The following is a 17,408-nucleotide window of genomic DNA, read 5'->3' on the forward strand; positions in this document are numbered from 1 at the left end:
ATTAGTCAGTTTCACATGGTTAAATACAAAGAGTAAAGCTTAAGCCTTAACTCCATTGCTTTATAGGAGCAATGGCCACTTCTCAAAATAGATTCATATGTCCTCAGATGTCCTTACTGCTAAAAGTAATGGGGAATAAAGTGCATGTATATATGTTTGATTTGCAGGGCAAAGTTTATAAATCCAGACTGGATTGCTCTCCATACATCACGTGGATATGAGAGTCAGGCACATAAGCTCTTCATGCGTGCAACAGGTAAAAGAGCAATAGGCATTGAGTGTAAAATTTGATTAAAATTTTTTTTGAACTGATGACAGGTTCTATTAGTGTCCTTCCTTTTATAGTTGTGTAACTATAAATATGCATATATATGTATAATATGTGAGCAAATGTATATGTAAGCTAAAAAAAAAAGAGTAGAAACTAATAATTCTGGGTGCTTTACATTTACTATTATCTCCCTTAATAATTTGGACACCCAAATGAGGTAAATGCTGTTGTTATCCTTATTTTAGACTGAGGAAACTGAGGCCTAGTAAAGTGAGGCTAGTATTCATAGCTCACCTGAAGTTGGTTAGCTCTAAATTGAAGTTATATTTGTTTAGGCTGTTGCTTTAACAAATCCCTTTCACTTTTACAGTGAATTACAGCTGTATGTCATATATTGTATTGCTGTGCAGTGTTGCTAAATTAATCTTTACAACAAATGTTTATTGAGCATTTATTGTGTGCTGTTTAAAAGTTGAAAGTAATAAGCTTAAATTTCTTTAGAAGCTTTACAAGCCTTAGGCTTTAATGCTAGCCTGGGTCTTTTCCTTAATTAGTCTAAATCTAGTCAGGGTTTGTTCTCTTTACTATTCATCCAGTCATGGAATATCAGGCCCAAGAGATAACCTGTATTGCCTGTCTTTCCCTCTCCCACACCACTCCCTCTTCCCAAATGCTTTAATGCCTCAATCCTTTTTGAACCACGTACTCACCACATGATATTTAGCTTCTGAGCCAATACCTGTATCTGCAGGGTACTTACAACCTTTAGAGACTCTATTCTATTTTCAGAGAGCCCCAATCATTAGAAATTTCCTTCTTATATTGAACCTTCACTAGTCATTTTAGGTTCTGTTTCCTTGGGCTACGTAGAACAAGTCCGATCCTTTATATACCTAACACCCTTCAGACATTTGAAGTCATGTCCTCTCGAGGTTAAACATTCGTAAATACTTCAGCTGTTTCTTAGATGACCAGTTTCTTGAATGTGATTATGATTTTGAGGCCTCTGGTTGTGCTCCTTCAAATATGTTCCAGTTTGTCAGTGTCATCTAAAATGTGGCATCTGGAGCTGAAAATAGAATTGCATGCATCTAACACTGACAGTTTACTATCATTTATCTTATTCTGGACAAATATATATGTGTGGTACAAGAAAAAAATAGGCTTTTTGGATAGCTATGTTGTACTGTTGAAGAACTTAATATATTAGTTTTTCTTTGTTCTAAAAGGACTGAACATTCAGAATTATGAATTGCTTTATTTTTTTTCCCACTTTTTTCAGTTTCCTCCTCACCTGGGCCTATCAAGCTCTTTGTAGGCATTAATTAGCAAAAATTTATGAATTTTTATAAATATTCACATTAAGAAAGATTCTCCTGTGCATCTCCACATTTGAGGTATTGTTCACATCAGAAAATTTGGAGTATACAGATATTGAGGGGAAAATAAAAGTTTCCTTCCCTTGCTTTGAGTATTCTTAATTTTTATGTCCAAGTCAGAGCAAAGAGAGAACTGGTTTTAGATACAGCTAATTGATTTAAAGTGTGAATTTGTTAGAGAAAATTAAGAGACTCTAGTACTGTATCAGTTGAAATTAGGCACAGGTGAAGGGAATGGAAAGTGCTCAACGTGGAAAGGACTTGTCCAGAGTGGGTAGGAACCTCGTGTTAATAAATTCTCACTGGGGGTTGGAGGAAGGCTGTTAATAGGTTATAGTAGATCCTGATGGACTCAACGCTTAAAATCATTTTCTTGTTTTTTCAGTGTTAATTGCTGATTTGCTGATTTACATACCTGCAGTGGTTTTGTACTGTTGTTGTTTAAAAGAAACCTCAACTAAGAAAAAGGTAAGTTTTGAAGTAACCTGACATTTCATCTCTGAAATGTTTTATTACCTTAACTATTAAGTGTAGAGCTTAAGGAAGTCATGCTTTTGGGAGTAGATAATAGGGAACAGTATATCTTCTGTCAATTAATTTTCATTTAGAAACATTAACTTATCTTAAAGTAATTATTTTAATGTCCAAATATAGTAATAAGATGCACTGAATTTTAGAAGTTATATACTGCTGAATTGCACAGCATGCTAAATTTAGTGCTTAACTGGTAAATCTGAATTTTGAGTTGGCTTGTGAGAAGGACAACTGAAAGTTATTTTGAAAAGTTGCTATATATTCTCATATTCACAGTTAACGAATATGTTCTTTTTTTAAAAAAAATCAAATGGTTTGTGTTAGAATTTTATTTATTCATTATTTATTGGCTGCGTTGGGTCTTCGTTGCTGCGTGCAGGCTTTCTCTAGTTAAGGTGAGCGGGGGCTACTCTGCGTTGCAATGTGCGGGCTTCTTATTGTGGTGGCTTCACTTTGTTGCAGAGCACGGGCTCTAGGTGTGCAGGCTCAGTAGTTGTGGCTCGTGGGCTCTAGGTGTGCAGGCTCAGTATAGTTGTGGCTCACGGGCTCAGTAGTTGTGGCTTGTGGGCTTCAGAGCGTAAGCTCAGGAGTTGTGGCACACGGGCTTAGTTGCTCTGCAGCATGTGGGATCTTCCCAGACCAGGGCTCGAACCCGTGTCCCCTGCATTGGCAGGCTGATTCTTAAACACTGCGCCACCACGGAAGTCCCATGACTATTCTCTTTGGTCATTTTATATAGATTAATCATTAGATTAATTTATCTGATTTATATATCTAAAAGTGCTTTCTCAGACAAACACCTTTTAGGGATTTTTTTCCTTTTTACTGAAGTATACTATGTCACCTCCATGAAGACTTTAGTGTTTAAAGAGTTGCTTTATAAAAATGGATTATTTCGATAAATATGAGGTAAGAGGGGAACATTTGCTACTGTGTTAAATGAAACTACACTTTTACCCGGTTTGATTCAGTTAACAGACTACTTTCTTATTTCACAATAATTTTCTTTACAGATTGCTAATGCATTATGCATATTGCTGTATCCAGGCCTTATTCTTATCGACTATGGACATTTTCAGTATCCTTTACTAATTTAGAAATGAAGTCAGATGCATATCATGAAATCTAGGCTCAGTTTGTATAATGTTGTCATCTAGTAATGTCTTATTTACTAAGGTTCTTGCTTATATAAACCATTTTTAAAATGGTAAAAGAATCTCTTCAGCAAGTGTTTAGTTGAAGGGTAAAGTACAAATTAAAAGTAGCAATGTTTTTTCACAACTATTTGGATTGGGAACAGAATGTTGGTAACTGATTAGCTCTTCTGGAGCTAATTCTGAAAAGGTGAAACATTTTCTATCTTTTGTAAATGTTTTTGTTTTTGTTTTTTGCGGTACGCGGGCCTCTCACTGTTGTGGCCTCTCCCGTTGCGGAGCGCGCAGGCCCAGCCGCTCCGCGGCATGTGGGATCTTCCGGGACCGGGGCATGAACCCGCGTCCCCTGCATCGGCAGGTGGACTCCCAACCACTGTGCCACCAGGGAAGCCCCAGTTTTTGAGTTTTAAGACAAAATGTTTCTCTAACAGATAGTGGTAGCTGGGATCTTCAGGAAACTAAAATTGAATAAATCTATGTGGATTTTATGTGTGTAATTTTTGATAAGGAACATTCAAATAAATTATAGAGGAAAGTTGATAAAATCTGTACATGGCTCTCCAGTTTGTCTTCTAATGTATTAAATATTACTGTCTGTCCCAAAGAAAGAAAAATAATCCACACCATGATTGCTTAATTAATATTTTTTCCTTTTGGTGCCAATCTGTTTTAGTTATAAAATTAAAATGTGTATCTGTCAAAGGACTTGCAAAAGATATTCAAATAGGTAGTTACTTCCATCATATTTTTTATTCAGTCCTCTTTCCTAATTGAGTCCTTTTTTTTGGCATTATAGGATCATGGCTTTTAGATAGTTTGATAATATCAAGAACACTGATAATAAAGAAAAGAAAAAAGTTGTTTACAAGATTTTTTAATACTATATTTACTTTGAAATATTAACACTCATACAGAGAAGTACACAAAACGTAAATGAATTGGCTAACTATTATCCATGTCGAGAAATAGAACATTGCCAGTATCCAAAACCACACCTGTACGCATCCCAAGTAGTTCTCCCTCCTCCTTTCTCAAAGAGAGCCACTTACTGACTGTTAGTACTATAGTTTGGTTCTCCCCCTTTTTTGAACTTTCTATAAAAAAGACAACACAGTAGGTATTCCTTTGTGCTTGGTGTTTTTGGTTCAACATTCTGTTTGAGAGAGTTATTCGTGTAGTTGTATGTAGCTGTAGTTCGTTCTCTTTCATTGCTTTATAATATTCCATTGCATGAATACACATGATTTTATTACTGATAAACACTGGAGTGTTTCCAGGTTTTGTCTATGATGACTATGTTGCTTTGACCTTTCTTGTAAATATCTCTTTGTACACATGTAAATATATTTCTTATGAGTGGAATTGCTGAATTATAGGGTGTGCATTTGCTTAATTTTAGATATTCCCATATGGTCTTTAAGCATGATCTACCAGTTAATACTCCTGTTAGCAATGGTGTAGGAGTTCCAGGTGCTCACCTTCACCAGTTGTCAGTTATTTTCCTTTTAACCATTCTGGTAAATTCATAGTGGTATCTTCTCTGTGATTTGAATCAAACTCTTGAAGCTTTGGGGATTATGTCATTTTGTAGGGACACCTTTTTTTAACCACTATTTACTTTACTTTCCTCATTTGTAAAATGGAGATGATAATAACCCTTACTTTTTAAGCTTTTTGAGAATTAAATGAATTCATATTTGTAAAGCATTTAAAGCAGTACTTGGGAGGTACTAAGCACTACATAAGTATTTATTGCTATTATTATCTGTTACTGCTGCTGCTGCTTTTGTTGTTCCTGTTTGTTACTTTTCGGGCTCTGAAATTTTATAATGATTTGTTTGGGCAAAGGTATTTTTGACAGTTGTTTTGGACACTGTGGGTCATTCATTTTATTTATTTATTTATTTATTTATATTTGGCTGTGTTGGGTCTTCGTTTCTGTGCGAGGGCTTTCTTTAGTTGTGGCGAGCGGGGGCCACTCTTCATCACGGTGCGCGGGCCTCTTACTATTGTGGCCTCTCTTGTTGCAGAGCACAGGCTCCAGACGCGCAGGCTCAGTAGTTATGGCTCACGGTTCCAGTTGTTCCGCGGCATGTGGGATATTCCTGGACCGGGGCTCAAACCCGTGTCCCCTGCATTGGCAGGCAGATTCTCAACCACTGCACCACCAGGGAAGCCCCAGGGTCATTCATTTTGAAGACTCATGTTCTTCAGTTCTGGGAAATTCTCATAAATTATTTTTTTAAAAATAATTCTCTCCCTTCTTTCTTGAGCTTATTAGACAGATATTAGATCTTTCAGCTCCATCTTGAGCATCTCTTTGTCATTTCGTTTTACAGTTTTGAAGATTGTCTTGCTTTATGAGTAACACTTCTATTAAATTTCATGTGTTCTGTTAAGCATTTAATATCTTAAATTTCAGTTTACTCTTTTTTTTCCCCACTGTTCCCTGAATTATTTCCATTCTCCTAGGGTCAGTCTTTTCTCCTCTTCACTTTGGTCCTTTTTCTGTCATAGGTGTTCCTTATATATCTATTTGATCCTGGTGTATTTATTCTAAGAATAAGGCAGAAGAGAAAGTTGCATGTGAGCTTTCTATACATTTGGTCCACTATAGGGTACATGGCAGGATTCTGGCCAGTACTCTGGGATCCTTAAATGTCACAATGTGGAGGAATTTGCTCTATAGTGTTGACTTCTACACTGGTTGCCCAGATAGTTTATTCCATTTCTTTGGAGAAATATTCCTTCTTTTGTTGCCTGGTAGTAAATGTTTTGGCTGCCAGATAATCTTTGCAAAGGAGTGAGGTGGGATTTGACATCTCCATGTAGGAATTTTCAGTGAATCCTCTTGTTTTCTCTTCAACATACTCAAGCACTCCAACCTGCTTGTTTCCAGAATTCTCTGGGGGCTTGCAGGGTGGATTGGCTCCTCGCTAGCCTGAGCTTCCTCTGTGTATTCACTAAGCTGTGGCTTCTTCTAGTTTATTTTATTTGTTGCCACTTCTCTGTCCTCTTTCCATTTTCTAGAAATGTGCTGAAATCTTCACCTCTTATAATGCGTCTTCCTGTTCTCTTTATGGCTATGAATTTAAACTTTAAAAAATTCCCTATCATTTTAAGGGGGTCTTAGGAAGGAGAGGAGGTAAACATGGGTACTCAGCTCACCGTTTTCAACTGAAAATCTAGTTGTGATATTTTCATATAACAGTGTTATTAGTTTCTAATCAAGCACATATATTAATTTATATTTTTGATGCATATTATAGAGGAAAAATAGTGAGATCAGTAAGTTTGGTGTTTTTTTTTTTTAACTTTTGGAGCATTGATTTTGGTATGTGTTATAGTAATATTGTGAAATAGCCTAGCAGAAAACAAAGCTATATGTTAACTATTTAGAGCTCTTTTAAACCTAAACAAATCAGTTGCTCTGTTTAGTAGTAGATTTAATATATTTGAAGCCACTATATATAATTTCAAATTTGTTTATCAATTCAGTACTTTCAGCTTTTATTTAGAAATCGTTTTCATTATAATATATTATTACAAAATCACATAAGAAAAATGTTCTATAAAATGCAAAATCTATCTCTCTTAATTACTGAGATAATTCCTTGACACAGGAACATATATAATTCTGTGAGTCTTGGCTTTGCCTTGTGGGGTGTCCTTGGAGTATCTTACGACTGGGACCTGCTGGGGTCCCTGGCGTTTTGCTTAGCTATAAATTATAAGCAGATGGAACTTTACCACTCCTTGCCATTTTTTTGTTTTTTACTTGGCAAGTGTTTTAAGAAAGGCCTCAAAGGAAAGGGGTGAGTGGCTTTTAAACAACAGAATTCAAAAAATTACTTCAGATAATTTATTTGGCATACTTATCTTTGCCTTTTGGTGATTTCTTATTAATTTATTGGTGGCTATGGAGTAAATGGAAAGAGAGATCAAGCCGTGTTCTATATTATTGTATTTTAAACCTTCCTAACTAGAGAAATATTTTGATCGATGTATATTTACTGGAGGTAATGTGAATGGGCTTATTAGAACACTGCTGTAGGATTTCATCCCTTTAGAGCATATTACATTATATACTTATTAGAAATACATCCCAATTTGACATTTTTCTTCATGGCTGCATAGGAATGGCATCTAAGTTAAATGTTAGGAAGGATGGTGATAGTCTTCTTGTTGGGGAATTGCACATCTTAATAGTTGTGAATTTCTTAACTCTGATTTAAGTAGACTCTCATCTTAAACCTGTATTAGTGGCATAGATTTATCATTACTATACATTTGCATTTATTATATTTATAGTAATGAGACACAGATTGATTTCTCAGAATTACTAACCTCTCCCTATCTTACCAGTTCCCTTTGTTTTTGTTCTAGGTTTGTGTTGTTGATTAAACTGGCTTGTACTGTTGTGGCTTCCTTCATTCTCTGCTGGCTGCCATTCTTTACAGAAAGGGAACAAACCCTGCAAGTTCTAAGAAGACTCTTTCCAGTTGATCGTGGACTATTTGAGGCATGTTTAAAAACTTTTCTCTTGCTCCTTTCTGTTACAGTACCTTCCCTGTGACCTTTGGGGATTTCATGTAGAAGCACTTCAGCTGCTCTGCTCCTGCACTCATTCCTTGCCAGTTATTTAATCTGGTACATAAGCTATGGCTCGTCTGGCATTTTCCAGTACATTGTACAAATAGGTAATATTTATGCCATCATGAGATCCATAATTCAGTTATACATTTTTCCTAATGAAATAGGGTTCATAATGAAAGACAGCATGAGAAGTTGCAGCTACAAAGGTAACAGCTTTGTGGGGTTTTTTTTGGTTTATATTCTCTTTTTAGTCCTAGGAAATTATTTATTAAACTAATAATCATGTTTGCTTCAGAAAGATCTCATAATTCCTTATGAGGTATATAGCTTTCATCCATAGTAATTTTTAATGAGAATCATTCATTTCATTTCATTTAATGCCAGCTTAATCACTCTTGTTAAATTTTTATTGCATGGATAATTTGATTTAGAGTTAGTAATTAAATTAAACAAACCATTTTTCTGAAACAAAAAGGTCTTTTAATAAAGTTAGACAGAGACAACATATTTATAGATAATTTGCTTTTGAATAAATATTTCTTTTAAAAAGAATTAGAAAAGCATATATATCTTTATAGTTTTTGAGTATATGAAATGCTATAGAGTATCTTTCAGTGGATCTGTGGGAGGATGGAACCAGCATTTTGAAAGAGGCTAAGAAAGAATTTGGTGTTGTGAAGGAACAGAAATGTGTGCCCTGTATGTCAGTGGGGATGATGATAGTGATAGTACTGATAATCATAAATAATCACTATTGCTATCACCACCACTTTCTTACTAGGTACCAGGCACTTCACATGTAATTTTATTTGATCCTTAACCATAGTGCTGAAGTAGCTGTTATACCCACTATACAGATCAGAAAACTGAGGTCAGAGATTCATATAGCTTTTGCACGGCAGAGCTGTAATTTGAACTTTGAGAATTGTGCTCCTAACTTCTTTATATATCCTCTAACCTTAATACCTATATAAAGAAGAGTTTAGTTCTCCATGTAAGCTGCCTGGTTATTTGCCTTACCTTCTATTGGTTTGGCCAAAAAGTTTGTTTGGGGTTTTCCATAATATTTTACAGAAAGCCCAAACGAACTTTTTGGCTAACCCAGTATTTCAGAAATGGTATTTATCATGATAATTATAAAAATGAGTGCCATACACTTTTGATGGTGCTGTTGGTTACCTTCATTCACTTGTTGCCCTCAAAATCTGAAGAGCAATTTCATTGGCCCGACAGAGGGAAGTAGGATGGTACAGTTGCTGGTGATAGTTACTTTCTTTTTATTTATTTATTTATTTTTAATTGGAGTATAATTGCTTTACAATGTTGTGTTAGTTTCTGTTGTACAGTGAAGTGAATCAGCTGTATGTATATCTATATCCCCTCCCTCTTGTACCTCTTTCCCACTCTCCCCACAGTCCCACCCATCTGGGTCATCAGCACTGAGCTGAGCTTCCTGCGCTTTATAGCATATTCCCACTAGCTATCTGTTTTACACATGGTAGTGTATATGTCAATCCTAATCTCCCAATTTGTCCCACCCTCCTCTTCCCCGCTGTGTCCACATGTCCGTTCCCTATGTCTGTGTCTCTATTCCTGCCCTGCAAACAGTTTCATCTGTACCATTTTTCTAGATTCCACATATATGTGTTAATATACAGTATTTGTTTTCCTCTTTCTGGCTTACTTCACTCTGTATGACAGACTCTAGGTCCATCCACATCTTTACAAATGATGCCATTTCATTCCTTTTTATAGCTGAGTAATATTCCATTGTATATATGTATATTCTTTATCCATTCATCTGTCATTGGATATTTAGGTGGTTTCCATGTCCTGGCTACTGTAAATAGTGCCGCAATGAACCCTGGGGTACATGTGTTCTTTTGAATTATGGTCTTCTCTGGGTATATGCCCAGTAGTGGGATTGATGGGTCATATGGTAGTTCTACTTTTAGTTTTTTAAGGAACCTCCATACTGTTCTCCACAGTGGCTGTATCAATTTACATTCCCACCAACAGTGCAAGAGGTTTCCCTTTTCTCCACACCCTCTCTAGCATTTACCGTTTTTAGGTTTTTTGATGATGCCCATTCTGACTGGTGTGAGGTGATAACTTCATTGTAGTCTTGATTTGCATTTCTGTAATAATTGTGATGTTGAGCATCTTTTCACGTGCCTCTTGGCCATCTGTATGTCTTCTTTGGTGAAATGTCTATTTAGGTCTTCCGCCCATTTTTTAATTGGGTTGTTTGTTTTCTTGACATTGAGCTCCATGAGCTGTTTGTATATTTTGGAGATTAGCTAATAGATTACTCTGATTTCAGGTGTGTGGTAAAATGGGTCAAACAATATGTGTTCTACATTAGATGAAGTAAAGATTTCTTAGAAACGAATTTCCAAAGATGAATAACTTCAGTATTTAGGAATAATATGCTGCTCTTCGAAAAATATTAAGTATTTCTTGGGCGCATCTAAATTATGGTTGGCTAGATCACCTCCTATTGCGAAAAATGTGTGTGTGTGTGTTCCTTAGAGAGTTTAATCAACTTAGTTATGAAATTGTGAACAAGCACTTCTCATGACCCAAAAGTTTATCTATTTAGAGATTATGGGCTGTACTTCATGGAGTTTAATATTTCTTTCAATTATACTAGAATGTAAAACTAACAAATTTCTTTTAAGGATAAAGTAGCCAATATTTGGTGCACCTTCAGTGTCTTTCTGAAGATCAGGGATATTTTGCCGCATCACATCCAGATAATGATCAGGTAAGAGACACCAAGTTTGTATACAGTGTTTTATAAGCTACTCTAAAAGTGCCATGGCAATACCTCATTTATCTGGCATCATAGGGAGTAAGGTGGTCTTCATTAGTGAATATTCCACATAATGTAAACTCATTGCTCTGTATAACAGAACTCTTTTATTTGAAACATTTTATGTGAAAGTTATTGTTACCTACTTCCGTCTTCCTTAAATAGTATATTAAACATGATTTAACCTAACTTTGAAGAGTCATAATTTTCAGCGGTGTATCAGTCAGGGTCGACCAGAGAAGGAGAATGAGTAGGAGATCACTGTGTTTGTGTATGTGTGTGTGAATTTATTATGAGGAATTGGCTTATACAATTGTGGGGGACTGGCTAAGCAAACCGAATGCCAGTCCATAAGAGACATTCAGGAGGGGCTATCTAGAGGGAAGGAAGAGCTGCACTGACCCCACTGCTGTTTGGAGTCTGATCTCAGGGAAGGCCTAAGCCTTCTTTTAAAGGGCTTCCAAGTGATTCAGGCCCCACCCAAGGCTGCACCCTTTTGATTAACTTAAAATCAATTGAATAGGGACTTTAATTACATCTGCAGATCTCTTCACAGCAGCACCAACATTAGTGTTTGAATAACTGGGAGGTGTGTGTGTGTGTGTGCTGCCTTTCTCTTTCCTCCAGTTCTTTTGGTTGGAGAGTATCCTTTGTAGCCCACTGTAACAGGAAGCAGACTAGTCAAGCTGAAGCCACAAAGCCACCTCAAGTGGGAAAATTAGTTCTTGTTTTGCATTATAATACTTGTTTTCAGGGCTTTCAAAGACTGTTCGCCTTGGTACTAAGTGGCTCCAGACTCCTCTGCTTGTTGAGCTCTTTTTTCCACCTTGCCCATCAACCATCACAAGGAGAAGCTCTAGCAGCTTCCCACTCCCTTTCTAGCTTGTTCTTTCTGATTTATCATGGGCTTGAAAATCAGATAATCAACTTTTGTGAAATTGAGGGCCAAAGAGGTTCTCTTGTGAGTAACTTTTATGAATGTTTGTGTTACAGATATAGCATTGTCTCTTTATACCTGGTTTTCTTGTTTGATAATTGACTTTTAGCTATCTTTGTATCTTTTCCATAGTTGATACTAAATACTAAAAAAACATAAGCAATATTTAGTTCTATAATATTTTGTTCTATTTTATATCATCATGTATATATTAAAGTGTGTACATATTTCAGTGTATGGATTTTATTAAAATGTTATTTGGTCTTGAATTTATTATTTAATACACAAAAAACTTTAATTTGAAATCAACTTAAGTTGATAAGTAATGTGATCCTTACATTAAAAAATTGTTTCTTTGTTTTAGCTATATACCTTTATAAAGAAAACAAATGTCTAATTTTTATTAATTTTTTAGCTTTTGTTTTACATTTTTGAGCCTGCTTCCTGCATGTATAAAATTGACACTTCACCCCTCTCCCAAAGGATTCAAATTTACTCTGGTAAGTTTCTCATTACTTTAGATACTTAATTCTTGCTGCAATTGATCTTTTAAAAATACAGATAATTATTTTCCTGCTTTGAACAGGATTTATTGGATTGAGACATAAGACATTCATTTATTTGGCAAACACTTCCTGAGTGTCTGACATACTTAGGTGCTGTTTTGCACTAGGCTGAGCAATCAGAATCTTTCAGTTTAATTCAACAACTATTTAATTTCTTTGTGGTGGTCAGTGAGGGAATACAAAGAAGAAAACAGTGGTGATAGACATGTTTAAATTATTATGCTCTAAAGCAGACGGTATTAAGTTCTGTCAGGTACAGTGGAGTGCTGTGGTAGTGTGGGAAAAGGAGATATTACTTTGAGGGCAGATTTTAGACTGCTTCTTAAAGCAAGTGGGATCAGAGCCAAATTTTGAAAGCTGGGCAAGATTTGGCATAGGTGGTTATATAACAGGAGAGTTCGAGGCAGGAGGAAGAGCTTGAAGGTACAGATGTGGGAAAGGATAGGGAATGATCTGGGAACAGCTATTAACCAATGAAATTTGTGTAACTTTTATGCGGGTATGTGTGTGTTGAGGTTAGGAGAGGATATAGTGAGAGAGAAGAGTCAGAAAGAATCAAATTATGTAAGAGCCTGAATGCTGGGCTGAAAAATTTGGAGTCTGATTTGTGTGCAAGAGGAGCAAAAAAGATTTTGGAGAAGGAGAGGGAACAGATCTCTGTTCTGGGAACATGACTTGTATCAGTTGGAACATGGATTGGGTATATATTTTATATTTTAGGGTTTCTCTGCGTGGGTTTACAGATTCCTCCTGGTTGTATTTCTGTGGTATTTAGAATTTGTTCCTGTGTACCTTGGTCTATAAAATGACATTTAAAGAATATCCTTTTAAAATATCAAGAAGAGTTAGTTTATGAAAACAGTCAGTCTTAGTGGACTTATAAAGGGACAACCTTTTATTTTTTATTATTTAAAAAAAATTTTTGGCCGTGCCACGCAGCTTGCGAGATCTTAGTTCCCTCACCAGGGGTTGAACCCAGGCCCTCGGCAGTGAAAGTACGGAGTCCTAACCACTGGACTGCCAGGAAATTCCCTAAAGGGACAACATTTTAGAAATTGGGGTTTCCATTCTGGGACTGCCACTTACTTATATTGCATTCTAAAAACAAGCCAGAACAGAGCATGTCAGTCAAATATTTCAAAAGTGCTTATCGGTTCCACAGTGCAAAAAGATTCATGTTCCTCTTTTTTAAAGTTACCTTTTTATTGATGATGTCTGTTGTTTCATTCTGTGAATGAACTCTGAGCATAGTAAGTCATCTATAGTTAATATTCTATAGAATGTTTAGAATAGGAAGGATGTGGTTAGTAATGTTCTGATGTCTTCAGTAGCCCTAACTTGAAATATTTGCAAGCTTATGTAAAATGGTTATTTATCATGCTAAATAAAGGTATATTTGAAAGATGATGGAATGGTATTTCAGAATTTTGGTAACTAGCAGTGTTAGAGATGATTACTTTTAGGATTATAAAGCAGAAAAAGCATTTTCTTTCTCTTAATTTCCTAATTTTATTTTGTTTGTTGTGTTTTAATACCAGACATTGTGTTTAAAAAATAAAAAAGACATATTAATGACATATTTTATTTTTGTTGATAATGTTTTAAATTCTTATTGAATACTTCTGAGAGCTTTAAAACATTTTCCATTATAATTATTTTAAAGTGTTTTTTCCTTTCAATTTAGATTGAATTATTTCTTAGTATAGGTCTATAATTAAGGTAATTGATAGTATGAATACTAATATATCTATAGCAGCAAAGTTACTTTTATCTATATCTTTTCAAGTAGTATTTATTAAGTGCCCTCTAATGTGTCAGGTCCTCTTCTAGGAATTAGCATATAAGTGAATGACAGTAATATCCCTGCTCTCTTAATTGGGGGACATTCATGCTAGTGGCAGGAGAAGAACAATAAACAAAATAAATCAGTTAACAGGAAAATATCTGGGAGTGATGAGGACTATGAAGAAAATAGTATTATGTGAAAAGAGGGCTGGTGGGGTTTGGTTAGGGGGGCACTACTTCAGATTGAGTAAGGGAAGGCCTCTCTAGGGAAGTGACATTTCATCCTGGAACTGAATGATTGATTGATCAGAAGAAACCAATTACAGTAAGATCTGGGCTCTGACTTGACAAAAGCAAGTTTTTTCTCAAGGCAGGAACACATTTGGCATGTTCGAAGCATTAAAGGGACAAATATGAAGTGGCTGGTGGGAAATGAGTGAGGGAGACAGTAAGAAAGGCTGGAAGAGGAAGGCAGGACCCAGATTATGTAGGAGTTTGGATTTTATCCTAAGTGTAATGGGAAGCTATTGGAGGATTTTAAACAGGGAAATTACATGATCTGATATGGTGGCTAAATGGAGAATGGATTGTCGGGGGCAGGAGCATTACCAGTTGGGAGGTTATTGCAGTGGCCCAGCAGAAAGATGGGCATGGCTTAGACCACTCCTCTGCCACCATCAGCAGAGGGGAGTGGAGAGAAGTCAGTGGATATTGCATTTGGGAGATGGTGTAGATAGGATTTGCTGATGGATTGGATGTATAGTGTGTACAAGATAGTGATCCAGGTTTTTTGCTTGAGCAACTAGATTGGATGTATATAGATAAATGTCTAATATGCAGAATATAAACTCCTGAAAATAGATCTAAGTAATTATTAATTTAAAATTCCAAATAGCAAAGGATTGCTTTATAGAACATTGAATATATTTTATTGAAGTGCACGTTTTAAAAACACTAAAATGGATTTCCTTTGCCAGTTTTAGATTTTGACTTTCTTGTCCTTCATGCTTTTTAATTTAAATTGTCAGAGATTCCAAGGGAGGATGAAGGTATGATTGTTGTGTCTGGATTATTTAGTAGTTTTGTTATTAATAACTGAGACTCAGTGAACTTGTAGATGGTTAGGTATAGCTTTATAATAATTATTGTTCAAAATATTTTGATTATTAAATTTGAATAAAATATTATGCACATTAGAGTTGTGTATATATTTTCCTTCTAACTACAAGCTATATTAAACTTTAAAATTTTACTTGAAATGATTTTAGTCAGATTCATAATTAAATTGATATTATATTTTGTAAGTTGTTATATCTGATTTTGTCCCCTTTTTCCTTAAGGTTAGCTGTGCACTGTCATTCTTTCTATTTTCTTTCCAAGTACATGAAAAGTCCATTCTTTTGGTATCATTGTAAGTAAAAATGTTTCAAGTATGTTTTATTTGTTTATTTATTATGATGTGTTTATAATATATAAATAAATTTATTACTTACATTTAATCACCTAAGTGCAAATCAAAACTATGCAAATGTTACATAATTGCATAAAATTATTTCATAAAATCACATTTTTTTCCAGAATGATCTCTTACAATTTTACTTCTTTATGATATATTTTAAACTGATAAAATTTTATAGAATAATTTCTGACATCTTATCTCTTCCTATTTTTTTCATTTATATTTTCTATATGCTAATAAAAACTGTCTTCCAAAGAGGCTCTACTTAGGTTGGAGCTTGTTTGTCTTCTTTGCCTTTTTCATTTCATTCATTTCCACATCTATTCAATAGCCTGTTCTCTCCATCAACCTCTTTAGAGGCTTTTGTTTGTTGCCTCCTTTTTAGTTCTTCTGTCAAAACCTTTGTTTAGACCCTATTGGCAATCCCTAACCAGACTCCTTTATTTTAGGAGCATTAAAATTTTTTCCTGTTCTTCACAGAAATTGAGTGGCAGTGGGGGTATATTATCCCAATATTAAAATAGTATTTGCCCAGAACACATGGGAATACTTGAATCCTGCCCAAGATCAATCCCACCCATGCCTGCCGCACCCCTCACCCTGTGTTTGCTAGGTTCCTGTGGAAGATGCATGTATGAAATGACTAATAACAAATGGAAGGGTGTATTGCTTTTATTAGGTGGAGCTTTGAACTAAAACCTTAGTGCAGAGCTTTATAGTAGGTGGGGCTGGCCTATGGGGAAGCCTTCTTTCCTCTGAAAAAAATAGTCTTGTACCATTGCAGACTGGGAGGGCAGCTTAATTTCATCCCTTGAAGTATAAACTTGAGTTAGATCTGACCACTGTTATGTGAGGCTAGGCTGACCCTATGCAAATCCCTAGTGCCAGGGGATGGAGCTATGGAGAGGTATTGCTTTCAAACATGTATAATCTTCCCCAGGATTCCTACTCCAGAGAAACGAGCTCGATCAGTGAGTGACCTATAATCTGACCATTCAGATTAGCTCTTGGGCCCTGAATTTCTAGAAGTTCATACTCTACAACTGTACCTAGATTATTCATAACAGTGCATGACTTTAATATAATTTTGATCAAATATTTTAAAGTTCCTCTTGACCTGGTTCCAGCTAAGCTATCATTAAACAAATATTTCACCCAATAAATATTTATTGAGGGCCTACTATTTGCCACATACTGTTCTGTGCACCTGGGATATATCTGTGAACAAAACACAAAAATCCCTACTTAGCTTTCATTCTCAAGGACAGATACTAATAATTAAATAAAAATAAGAAATTAAATAATGTGTTAGCAGGTAATAAAAGTCACAAAGGATACATAAAAGAGGATAAGGGAAGTTGGGAGTACTGGAGCTGGGCGTACAGGAGTAAGTGCAGGTTGCAGTTTTAAACAAGGATGTCAAGGTAGGCCTTGTCGAGGAGATACTTGAGTGGATTGGAGGAGGTGAGGGTTAGCCAAGTGGATATCTGGGAGAATAACATTCTAGACAGCCAGTGCCAAGGCCCTAAGATGGGAGTATGCCTGATATGTTCAGGGAATGGCCAGTGTGGCCAGAGTGCAGTGGTCAATGTAGGAAGTAATAGGAGGTGAAGTTAAAGAGGTAACAGGCATGTAAATTATATAGGATCTTGTAGGCCATATTGGGAACTTTGGCTTTTATTCTGAAGGAAACAGGGAGGCATGGAAGAATTTTGAGGAAGATGCATGATCTGACTTGATGTGTTTTTTTTGTTTTGTTTTGTTTATTTATTTATTTTTAATTTTTGGCTGCGTTGGGTCTTTGTTGCTGCACACGGGCTTTCTCTCTAGTTGCAGCGAGCAGGGGTTACTCTTCGTTGCGGTGCATGGGCTTCTCATTGCGGTGGCTTCTCTTTGTTGCAGAGCACGGGCT

At 35.8% G+C, this 17,408-nt stretch overlaps 1 protein-coding gene across 1 annotated transcript in view; it reads left to right on the top strand.

Annotated features, from left to right (window-relative positions):
- Positions 1-17,408, top strand: part of ALG6 (ALG6 alpha-1,3-glucosyltransferase) — a gene marked incomplete at its 3' end in the record, with an annotated part of 54,478 nt that overhangs the window by 22,620 nt on the left and 14,450 nt on the right. Inside the window, exons 4-11 of the mRNA XM_079697451.1 lie at positions 168-256; positions 2,036-2,118; positions 3,198-3,262; positions 6,962-7,153; positions 7,725-7,860; positions 10,616-10,701; positions 12,102-12,186; positions 15,378-15,448. Coding sequence (XP_079553577.1) covers positions 168-256; positions 2,036-2,118; positions 3,198-3,262; positions 6,962-7,153; positions 7,725-7,860; positions 10,616-10,701; positions 12,102-12,186; positions 15,378-15,448 — 807 coding nt within the window. The remainder of the gene's footprint in view (positions 1-167; positions 257-2,035; positions 2,119-3,197; positions 3,263-6,961; positions 7,154-7,724; positions 7,861-10,615; positions 10,702-12,101; positions 12,187-15,377; positions 15,449-17,408) is intronic.

Source organism: Hyperoodon ampullatus (genome assembly GCF_949752795.1).
Source record: "Hyperoodon ampullatus genome assembly, chromosome: 2".
In the NCBI taxonomy this organism is placed as follows: Eukaryota; Metazoa; Chordata; class Mammalia; order Artiodactyla; family Ziphiidae; genus Hyperoodon; species Hyperoodon ampullatus.